At 34.6% G+C, this 12,372-nt stretch overlaps 1 protein-coding gene across 5 annotated transcripts in view; it reads left to right on the top strand.

The window, feature by feature from the left end:
* Positions 1-11,659, top strand: part of TTLL7 (tubulin tyrosine ligase like 7) — a 73,138-nt gene extending 61,479 nt beyond the window's left edge. For 2 of the 5 annotated variants that reach the window (XM_026854198.1, XM_026854196.1), the window contains 3 exons: positions 1,972-2,132; positions 6,394-6,597; positions 9,763-11,659. In XM_026854198.1, coding sequence (XP_026709999.1) covers positions 1,972-2,132; positions 6,394-6,597; positions 9,763-9,883 — 486 coding nt within the window. In that variant the 3' untranslated portion in view covers positions 9,884-11,659. Of the gene's footprint in view, positions 1-1,971; positions 2,133-6,393; positions 6,598-6,918; positions 7,038-9,762 lie in introns of all 5 variants that reach the window. The other 3 variants (XM_026854197.1, XM_026854199.1, XR_003398940.1) reach the window with 2 other exon arrangements.
* Positions 11,660-12,372: the final 713 nt, after the last annotated feature.

Below are 12,372 nucleotides of genomic sequence, written 5' to 3'. Positions count from 1 at the left end.
TGGTTGATGTTTTATGTAATTTAGGGACTTAGTTGATTCAAATGGGTGTACTCAGTCACGCCTACTGGCTATTTGTGTGGGAAAACCTTAATCAGGTGAGACACAAGGAAGAGGCTGCTTCATAAGCATTAAGACAGTAGGCTCTGCTGAGGGCATATCTGAATATCTGGACCCATTCCACAAGTGTGGGGCAGTCCAAAACCTGGGTTTAGTTCCTGCAGTCACTAGACAAGATCACCATTTTTTGGTTATAATTTACTACTCTTTCTATCTCACTCTGTGAGGATGAGGCCAGAGATGTGGTTTTTAGTGTGTTAGACACCTGCGTTCATAAACATTCCAAACAGAGATGACAGCATTGTATTTGCATTGGGTTATTATGTACATGGAATTAGTGCAAGACCTATGTGTGCAGACTAATCTAAGGTTTTCAAAAAAGAGCTTAAATAACATGTAAATAATTTATTTCATTGAGGTTGTCATTATTAGGTACCTATAGACTTTCTGCCCGTTAAGCATTACTCTTCACTACACAGATGATTTGTTGGGCTATTGCAAGCATTTTGTTTATTTATGCTTTGTTTCCCTCATCAGGTCTAATCACACTATTTATAAACATCACTTTGTTATGCAGAACCAAAAAATTGCTTCCATACTTTACTGTTCTACTAAATCTCCTTCACTTTTTGAGAGTCAGACATTTCACTGTGTGAATCAGTTTGTCATGCATATCTGAGTTTCCTGGGAAAGTACTGTACCTTGTAATTTGCAACATCTTATACCTAATATAACTCCATTGGTTCACAACCCACTTGAGTCTGACTGTTGTTTTGAAAGATGCTGTTTTGTGTGAAAGAGGCAGTAAGGCTGTCTCCTTTACAGGAAATCACGTTGATTTCACTGACTTTTTGTTAATAGGTTACATGCACCATAGGCTTTTTTTTTAGGACAGATTTTTACACTGTTCAGAATGCCTGTGTGAGGCCTTAATACTACTTTGATTATGAAACTATTCACAGTCTTACTGATGTTATCTAAATAGACAGAAGCCAACACACTGGAGCCCTCTCCTGTGATTATGGAGGGAACCTAGACACCTGACTTAAGAGAATGTACAGATATTTAAAAGCAGACAAGATGAATCCCCCCTTCCATGTCCCAGTTCAGTGGGATGTGCAAAGGTGTTTCCAGGAGGACTCTGATTAGTTGGATACGAAACTTCCTATAAGTGTGTGTGTGCGTGCGCTGAGTAGCTAGACTTACTGGGTGAATCTCTTGGTGCTATACTGAATGCAGTTTAGTGTTTTTGTCACCCACATCTTTGTACACTTGCATTTAAATGTACTCTGTATATAATAAATCAGTTGCATTTCTATAAACATTGCTATTTTAAACATCTTGCTGTTTATTTTCTTACTGATTTCACTACACTGTTTCCTGCATGAAAAGTAAACTAAAGTGGTTTGACCTAGGGTAAGACTGAGGTTAAACAGACATTAAACCAAAAGCAGTTTATAGCTTTTCAGGACACTTTAGTTTTTTATAAACTAGATGGTATTTGAAAAGGAAGTGGGAAAAGGAGATAATCTTCAAATATATAATATTTGGGTGGTTAATTATGTTGCTTCTGGTCTGTAATTGTGTCCATTTTGTTCCTTTTTAAACTCTTGTTGTTTAAATGAGCTAGTATTGAACAGACTGAAAAAAAAAAAGAAATAATGAACTTTTCTGTAATAAAAATAAAATATTTTGATTTGGCTTTGCAAAATGTTATTGACAGAAAAAGTATATCATAAAAGTTTGCTGATGAATGCATAGAAAGGAAACAAAGACATCTGTGGGAATTTATAGCTATGCAGTCATCTGTGCATGTGTGTTTGTATGTGTATGTGTGCAGTGAATCAGTGAACAGTTGGGTTTAGGTTTTGCAATATGCCTTTGCTTTGATATGCTTGGAATACTCTTTCCTAGGTTTTGGATATAGTCAAGACAAGTGTTCGTGCAGTTCTACAGCGTGTCTGGAAGGCTCCAGACATTGAAAATTTACATCTGTACCGTCTCTTTAACCGTGTATTTAATCGCTTACTTTGGAGCCATGGTCAAGGTCTATGGAACTGTTTCTGTAATTCAGGGTAAGCCTATTTTTCTTATCTTAGTCTTCTTCATAACTTCACAATTACAATCAATGCTGGCATACTTTGTTGCTCATTTTGATTCAAGAGAATGCTGTAATTGAACTTATTTTAAAATAATCTAAAGATATTATTATGAGAAATCCAATAATCTAGGCCAACTGTTTCAGTAATGAATCAGACATTTAGTAATGTATTTACAAATATAATAATCCAAAGAAAAAAAAACTACTCTTCAGAATACCTGAGCTTTAGGTCAACTCTTTCATTGGATGGTCCAAAATTTTGAGGCCAGACAACTGTAAGCATGAAATGTGGACTTACCATCAACAGAAATCATTGTCATATTTATTTGAGCTCAAGACTTACAATGGAAAAAGTCACAAGTACAGCTGACATCTCTTGCCAAATGCAGTGTCAGCTCTCTGATTTACAAATGATGAGTTTGAATTTCTGTGCTTGATTACATTCAGTGTTTCCCATACTGGTGGGAATTTAAGTACATGCAGAGAAGGAAATGTCCACACTGGAGGTAAGCAGATGTTTTTAGTTTGGGTAGCAAATGCAAGTTTTCTATGGGGAAAAAAAGATCAGGCTATATATTGAAAGTTCAGTATCCTACACTTTAAAATCTACATTCCTGAAATCAGAGGCATTCATGTAAGGATAGGTTTGGTGGCTCAGATCTTGGTTATAAAATAATTCTACCCAATAATTCTATGCTATAAGAATACAAATGTTTAAATATGACAGATATTGCATAGAAAAAAGACATTTTCTCTGTAAGTATATATAATATATAAACAGTGTGAGAGGTTTTGATTAGCTTGCATAAGGTGTTCAAAGAGATTTATTGCAAATAAACTACAACAAACACAATAGTATGCTGATGGTGATGGATATTGTATGTACCAAAGAATCAGGTCAATATGTGCTTTACATGTAGTCATTTATCACATGTAGAGAATGCATGGAATGCACTTGTTAATGGTTTCCCAACAAAATAGATAACAAGACGGATCCTCTCATTGCTGAAGACTTGTTGTTGTGCAAGCTCTTGGGATTCTACATACTTTTTTCATGGAGATGGGCAATGGGAACATGCAGATAATGTCAGCCTTAAGATTTGCTAGAGGTAGTTACTGGGAATGCAGCACACTCCAAGAGTTAAAGTAGGATGACGAAAGATTTCTGTGTTTCCAATCTGAAACTTTTGTTTTGTATCCTCAGCAGATGCAAGGTCTCTTTTTCATGCCAGAGTGTGAAGTCTTGAATCCAAGCTCAATTTTTGTTGTCATAAAATACTACAATTACCTTCCCTTTTAATAATGCTATTATTATTTTGAATTTTACTTTTAGTTTGAAAAACTCCTAATATGCATGAAAATTTTAATTTGAGATTTTTTTCTCTACAAAGAATGTTTTTTGTTCAAAACCCATGAACAACTCTGCTGCTCACTTGGCTTGGGAGGAGGGTCTTTGAGCCAGAAAAAGGGTTCAATAAAGAGTAGAATTTCTCATCTAGCAATAATTTCATTCATGCATAACAAGACTCAACTGACTCCAAAGTGGACCTAAATTCTTTGACAAATATCCAGTTCCTTGTAAAAGGAGTTGCTGTATTAAAGATTTAAAAAATACTGTAAAAGTAAAAGAAATACCCAGTAGATGTAGAGATCACTCTGCATATTACTTAATACAGAATTCACAGAAGAAAACAGACAGGCTGTTTTTACCTTCCCAGTATGTTCTTTATTCAGTTACACTCATTCTCCTTGCCTAATCCACAACAGAGAACTCATGACAGCACCTTTGTAGGAGAGAGGCCAACTTGTCATCACTCTAAGGAAGAGTTCGTTGTGCCATTTTTAAGAACAGATTGGAATAAACATAGGGCATGTGTAGAATCTGGGGAAACATGTCGGGAAGGGGTATTAATATGCTAATTCAGAAACAATGTGAGTATATGAAAAAAGATTAAGGAATATAGTACTTTGACTATTTGTAAGATTGGGAGAATAGCAGAGCTAATAGCCTTAAGGTTTCCTCTTGCTAGTTAGATCTTTGTTAGGCATGTGCTATTTCACCAAAAAGAATGAACAAAGAAACAAAGAAAACTTCAGTGAAAATAACTGTGATGTAGATGGCTTCACAAAGCTATGTTTGTTTTACTGTATAATAAACAAAAAGAGAAAACTGGTAGAACCAGTTGACTTCAGAGAGTTATAAAAAGCATAACACATAACTGACAATATTGCACAGTCAAGAGTAATACACTATTCTGGATCTGGTATGTATGGAAACTAAAGTTACAGCATAACAAATTAAGCTTCCTTAGGCAACAGTACTGTGATCCCTGTTGACTGCAGTATAATGGTATATGAACTGAATCTGTGTAGCACATGGAGGAGGTTGCACAGGAACATGTTTATGGAAGCTCAGTAAAATTTACATATATATATATTTTCAAATCTGAATCTTCGTTATTAGAGTAACTGTGTACCACTACGTTCATGGTTGGCCATAGTTATAGCAGGCCACATACTATTCTTCACTGCTAAAATCCCTCCTAACTGTAGGAAAGTGAACATGTACGTCAAAGTCCAGAACTTAAGGAATTTATCAGGAGAGTTTCTTCCACAGGATTTTAAAGATTTATGGATTGAATTAGAATATAATTATGTGTAGCACTGCGAATCTGTTGAACAAATGTAATACTTAGAACTTCATCTTGCTGCTTTCTACCAACCATCACATGACTTCATGAGGAAAGAACGAAGACTATAGATTAATTTCCATGTAACAATACATGTGGAAAGTTCCCAAACAAGAAACAATATTGAGAAAAATACATTAAAGAAAATAGTAGCTCTTCAAGTTGTAAAATTATTCTGTTTATGAAATTAAACAGTTTTGATGACTTAGAAATTATTTCTTAAACAATTAATTCTGTGGATAATAACTGAGGAGAAATACTTGTGTCACTTGAAAATTGTGTGTGCAGTGGAAATTCTGTAGGACTGAACAGTTTCACCTGGAATATATTATCTAGTCTGGGGAGCCAGGCTGAAAAATCAGTTAGCTATACATACGGCTTATCTTTTAGACATTATTATTCATAATTCCATACTAATACAGTGTAATTTTTAAAATCTCAATAGGCAGAAGTAAGCTTGCTAGTTCTTTAATGTTGTTTTAAGGACAAACTTCCTTAGTTAGGGTTGTGAAATCTACTGCTGATCATGGTGGATAAGGCTAAATCATCCTGCATGCTATTTCGAGGCCAGATGCAGCAATTTTTCCTCAATCTGTGAAGTGCTTCTTTCATAAATGAACAAAACCCCTCAAGCTTACAAACCATCTGTGCTACTGGATAATGTTTTCACCAAAACAAAGTTTTCACAGGGGCCGTGTTGCCTTTAAAACAGATGTAATGATCTGTAATCTGGTCAGAATTTTTCACAAACAGGAGTGTTGAGTTATATCAAAAGAACTATTGTCATCTTCTATGGTAAAATATACCTGCTTTATACTGGTATGGTCAGGTTTGGGTTTTTTTTGGAAAGAAAAATGGCCTTTTAAGAAGACAAAAGCATGATGGTCTGCATTTCAAAAAGGAATGCTTCTATAGATACACTTTGCAAGTTGCACTTAATTGTAGCAGACCAATCTCATATGACCAGATGGAATAATAAGTAGTATTTGAATGACTAAATGAGAAACTCTCCTCATATGATTATTTGGATAAGGAAGCAGAGTGCATACTAATCTCCTGTAAATTAATTTTGTATTTGTTTTTTACAATTATATACTTAAATTAGAAGAAGAGTCTTATTATGCTGTGTAGACATTTAGAAATAATTTATTACTTTTATTAATTCCCTTAATATCACATCACATTCAGGTAGTAGCCTCTTAAAAATAATAAGTGTGTTTTGTTATTCCTGCTGTAAGGCACATATACAATTATGTGACAGTAAATCTTCATGTGCTAAACCTAAGTAACGGCCCTGTAAACGCTTTAGGGAACAGACCAAGTGAAAAATGGCAGTGGACATTTCACATATGAAGATTAAGTTAATTTGTATTTTGGATTCAGCATCTGACACCATTTGTGTTAAACAGCATAGACCTTTCCTGCAAACAGGCAAGGTCATGCTTTTTCTCTTGTTCCTCTATTGTTAAATCTGATATAAAGCAGTAAAGCTCTCAGATTGCAATTTGTGACAGAAAAACATGGTCATGTCTTTTTCTGTAACAGGAGCTCTTGGGAAACCATATTCAGTAAAAGCACAGAGGTGGTGACTCCTGAACAGCTCCAGTGTTGCCAACGGATAGTACAGCTTTGTAAACACTGTCTGCTGGTGGTTTACAAATATTCATCAGATTCAAGAGGATCCCCTACAGGGACTAGCCCCCACTGGGATGGTACAAGGTACACATTTCGATATTCTCTTCCTGAACTGTAAGTATAAAGGATAATACTAGAACAGGTTTCAGTCTATGTTGCTACCACTACACTTGAAGACTAGTTCACTATGTATTTAAGAAAAAAAACCGCAGACCCCCCCCAACATTTCCCTTCATCTTGAGTTTCTGTCATTCTGATCTCTCCAGCCCACTCATGAAGTGCTACTAAAAGAAGACTTGTTATACACACTTTGTGTGAAACTACACTTGCTAAAGTCTTGATTGCCTGCTGCCCAAGCAGCTGTAGCAACGGCTTTCCGTAAAGTGAAGCCTTTCTATAAAGTGAACTGAAAATTTCATTTCTTCCCCTTCTCAGATTCCTCAAAGTCACTGATCCCAGATTTGCATTCCTAGAGGTATCCTAACATGTATGATACTTCTGGCTTCACATTCGCAGTGGGATGCTATAGGGGCACAGCTCCAGCCAAGGGTCAGGTAAGTGCCATCTGATTTACTGTATTGTACAGTTTTGCAAAGTTGATTTCCAAAACCTCCAGATTTGAAAGTTTTTATTATTTTATTTTACAGAGCAAAAATGTATTTTCAAACCTTGCAAAACAGCATCATATAGTAAAAATGTTATTTGGCACTTACCTGATTCTCCATTGGCTGGTTTAGTTCTTCAACTGGATATAAAAAGGACTATAATATTGTCAGTATAGGGATTACTGAATATTCTCCAACTGTGGGATTCAAGGATCTGCAATTTAACAGTCGTAGGTGGAGAATTAAATGTAAGTTTCAAATTACTTAAGTTCCAAATTCTATCCCTAATGGCAATTTGAATTATTAGGTGCATAAACTTACAAATGCTTTGTTTATATAAAACATCTTATGGACATTATTCATTAGAGGGGCTTTATGAGTTAAATAGTACGTGAAAAGCAGACCTTTGATATATTATCTGTTAGACTTATTTTATGGCTTAATTGCTTACTTGCTATATCTCAGACTAGTTATTTGATACACTGAACCCATTTGTTACTGGCAAATGGATCTTAAGGCACTCTAACATAACTTAAAACCAACCAGAAACTGAATTTGTTTGGTCACAGCAAAAGTATGTAAACCACAAAACAAATCATATTCAATATTAGTATCTACTGAGCACGAGTATGGTAAAGTCATTTGGATTAGCTAAGACTAGAAAATCTTCAGCCTTGAAGTTTTTATTGCTTTTATGTTAATACTGCAGAAAATATTTCATCATAACCAACCACAAACTACTCAAACCAGTTGGATTACACTAATGTACTGCATCTAACAGGCTTGCATTTGGAAAACAGTGAAAGGGATGGTCCCATAGAACTTTCTCATTGCCAGTTTCTGTGTTTCTTTGAATGCTTAATGGAAGTTTATTCATAAATTTCACAGGCTAAAGTAATCTAAGCCCTCTATGTCCTAAATATCAGTATGTCTTCAGCAATTGTGTGTCATGACACCATTAAATGATTAAATTCACAGGTTTTATATTAATCTCCACAAATATTACATCTATACTGAGGATATAACAAAATGCTAGTTGACATATTCTGAATTTGTGAAATGAAAGATATGTATAGAAATAAATGCTCTTGCCCTTTATGCCCCACAATTCAAAGTTATGAACTATTTTTCTAGAAATGGGAGAACCACAATACTATTTCACTTTTCTGTTTTTAAATTATATAAGAAACTGCGCTACTAGTAATAGTTTTCTTGACTCTCCATAACATTATGTGAAGTGCACGAAGAGATCAGAGTATAATTTAATAACTACACGAAATCAATTTTTTCAAGACTTTATAAAATCTAATTTGAAGAACTTTGTTTTTTCTGAACACAAACCAATTTTTTGTTTGTGTTTATGAAACAAATGTTTGTAAAACTAAAGCTTTCAAAGATTACAAATAGCTTGGAATAGCTTGAAAAATTTATTTATACAGGAGAGAGAGAAAGGTAATGAAAACTGCCATAGAGGTCTTTTTTGAATTAAAATCTCAATCCCATCTCCTAACTACAAATCCACTATATGTCATGAAGAGAATGAAGAGTAGTATTAATGTAAATGTGTATTAGCATAATTAATAAATATCATAAAGTAGAGGTAGGGCCCAGTCTGGTGACATAGTGAACCATCAAGCTCACCACCTACCCCTTCTAAATCAGACTTCATTTTTTTGTAAATTGTTTAAAAGAAATGTATTGATGATAATATTTTTATAACAGCTTTTTTCAAAGCTTAAAACTTGTACACTTTCTTACATAGATTGCCTGCCATTGACAGTGTGATTCAACTTCTATCCATGTGATTAGTAGGATCAGTCTCTTAACTTATTCATCATTAATCAGTGTCATTCACTAGAATGATGCAACAATTTTTAAGCAATAATTTATATGTTGTGTTAATCCATCCTAACATTGATATAATTAATTATGAAATTCTGATTTAGTGTGGATGTTATTTTTGCACACTCACTGTGCTCATCTAGTGATTTCTACAATTAATTATTAAAAAATGATAACATGAACAGATTTGAGAATGTATATTAGGCATATAATAAGGTATTGTTTGTACTATTACACAAAAATACATGCTACACAGTTGCCTGAATTTAAAAGGTAAATAGTCACTAATGTTACTTGCTAGGTTGTAGCATCATTGTTTCTTGCTGTACTAGAGTAGTGTCCATAGCATGTACATTTTTTAGAGAATTAGAGCTGGAAAGCAAAGCTGAGATCTCTTGTTTTTTCCCTAATCAAATTTTTTTACAACCTAACTCTTTATAAAGTTGTTAACATCAGTTGTAGGTTTTACCCATTTTAAATTAAATAAATGGAACTGTAATAACAGAACAATGTATGAAATACTAATTTTTGGTGGTAGTGTTAGACAGGATTCCAATTGTTTTATTTATCCTCTTACTTTAAACATAAAGGACTGGAAAGATGTTTGATTCTCATACACTGTCTTGAAATTTTGCTATGAGTTTCTATGAATTTAGATCTGTTTCCTGAGTTAGCTAGTGCCTAACGCCCTGTATGTTTTATAAACAGAATTTATTGCATATAATTAATTGCATACAACAATTATAATGTATGGTGTGTGAATAACTACTACTTTTGCTCTTGAATGCCACCTTGCCTGTAAACTCTGTTGTATTTTTCATATCCTTTCTAGGTATTTATTGCCAGGACCTTCACTGCTCATCATGAAGTCATCCTCGTCCAACCATAGCTCCAGTTCATCTGGAATGCCTCGCCCTAACATTTTGTTCACACACAGATACAGTCACTTGTGAAGCAAAAGGAAGGCTGCTGTTCTTTGTAAATAATGGCACTCCATTTTTTTTCAAATTAAAATTTGTGATGGAGCAAAATATAAGCACTGTTATATATTTACTACTATATTATGATAACATTTAGCTGAAAACCTACTGTAAAAGCATAGCTTTTCTGGAAACAGAATAAACCTTGTTAAGTTGTTTACACACATGTGAATGTGTAGATCTTGCTAGGTTTGTAAGTAATGCCTTCTACTAGAAATGTTATTTTTGCTGCAGAATATATAAAATGGAATTGATCTTGAAGATCTTATTATAGTGTTACATTATTTTGTAAGTACTATAGTTTGAACTGAATATTATTTATTGTAAAGTATACTATTTATTGTCTCAAATATAATTGATCCTTTAACAAGGCAGATGATTAAAAGACTGTAGTAGAACAGTAAAACTGTTACAGACATTGAAAATAATCTGATAATTTCTTAGACATGTTAATACTCCCCAAAACTCTGTAAATGAAGCCTAAAGCAGACTTCTTTTTATTTCTCCTCTGAAATTACAAGTTCTATTTAATGCTGCTATTTTTCTTAAAGGATGTGGTATAGAATCTTTTAGCCAAAGTGAAGGCATCTAGTACACAAACAGTAAAAATATCAGTTTAGGCATTCAGTTTCTAATTGGATTCTTGTAATAAAATGGAAGCCTATGTTTGTTACCAGGTTTTCATTCACATTACCTATGTCCTGTGCCTTTAGCTTTCCTGTGGGAGCAAGCAGTCATCTGCAACTTGCACAAGCATGCATAGTGCATAGTTTTTCTGTTTTACTGTGCAAGTGGTAAAGCAGACATTTTTAGGAAATACTGCAGCCATAGTGTATTATTTCAACCTTAAACTAATTGGTTTGTTGTAGGTTTTAGCATACAATCCAGTACCTACTGTAGAAAGTATCCTTGCAATGGATGGTATTTTCTAGATTGCTGACACCTTTAAATGTTGGAAATCTAGTTCATTAAAGCTCTCATTCAGGTTCAGCTTCGTGGGTCTTGTTGAAGGGCACAAAAAGAAAATGAGCCAAAGCAGGAACCTAGCATTAGGAGAATTTGTAACCTGAAAACATTATTCAGGTTTTGATACATACAGCCATTCATCCCACTCAGCATTGTGCCATATGAGCCTTATTCATTATAGAAATAATTATTGAAAAAAATCAGTTAATCTAGATTTAAAAATGAATTCAGTTTTTTAACTGAGTAAAGAATGAAGTAGTTATTATTTACCAAAGACTTGTTTACTTACCAGTCATGTAACCCTGAAATGTGTTTGTAAATTATCAATATATTTCAGGTATACTTAAAAAAATAATTTGGGGGCTAATTATCCTCAGGAGCAAGTGTATTAGAGGTTTTTGATATCCAGAGATTTAAGATAAGTGATTTAAGAGATTTGAGACTGAAGTTGTTTGGAAATGACTTTTTAAAATGTCAGTCACTGCATACATGAACTGGCAGTTTAGGTGAAATTTCTGATGCCTGTGCTGTAGTGCCTCAGCTCTAGAACTGCAGGATATATGATAACGAGACTATTTGTAAACAATCAGAAAAAACCTCTTGAGATTAGCCAGATATAATCAGTCTTCTGATCTGGTAAAGTCTTCTTAATTTTTGTGGTAATACTAGTTTAGTAATATAGTATGTTCACATGAATTGTTTCTCTCTTTTGGTCCATACCGTGACTACTGATAAAGCATACTGTGGTTATCTGTAAGACCTAATAAAAGCTGTAAATTCTGTCATCCTGGGGGAGGCTTCCATTGTTTTCTGCTTTTGGCCATAAGGAGAAAACCAGCTTCCAGTTTAGCTTTTTTTTTTTTTTTTTTCTTCTTTTAAACTACATTATGATCTCCATTCTCGGAAGCCAGTGCTGGGATAAGTCAATCTGTATAGAATACTCTGCCAGCAGAGAGAGGGATACGAACTATGCCTATGTGGAATTGATAGATCTAGAAAAAAAATACATTCAGCATGTACAAAAGTGGACCAGATGGTTGGTTTATGTCTGAGGTTACTTAATATATTACTATTTCTGATAAACTTTCCTAAAGTGGTACTGTGTTCCTAATAATGTGTGAATCAATACGTTCAATAAACATACTGCTACTCTTTCCTGCCAGCTCCTCACAACCAGTGCGTGGGTCTACGGGTGAATTATGGACACCAGGTAGTGCCCTAGGTGGAAGTATTTACTCCTTCTGCAAAGCAGCAGCATACTTCGAGATCAGATGAGTGGTCCTAGTAAATGAGCCTCTAAATAGTGATTAGTTCTGGCCTTGGGCTCTTGCAGGCACCTCCGTGGCTTGAACCTTCAGCCTGATGACCAGGAAATCTGGTGACCCCTTGTCTTAGCCCCACTGTCAAACCTTTGCTTGGGAAGCCACAAACTGATCCGACATGGAGGTGTGACCAACCTCCTAACTGCCTTCCATGGTACAACAGGATCTCACATG

Source organism: Athene cunicularia, assembly GCF_003259725.1.
Source record: "Athene cunicularia isolate RWA chromosome 8 unlocalized genomic scaffold, athCun1 chr8_part1, whole genome shotgun sequence".
Lineage (NCBI taxonomy): Eukaryota > Metazoa > Chordata > Aves > Strigiformes > Strigidae > Athene > Athene cunicularia.
The sequence above is the reverse complement of the archived record's forward strand: the minus strand, read 5'-3'. Positions and strand labels throughout refer to the sequence as shown.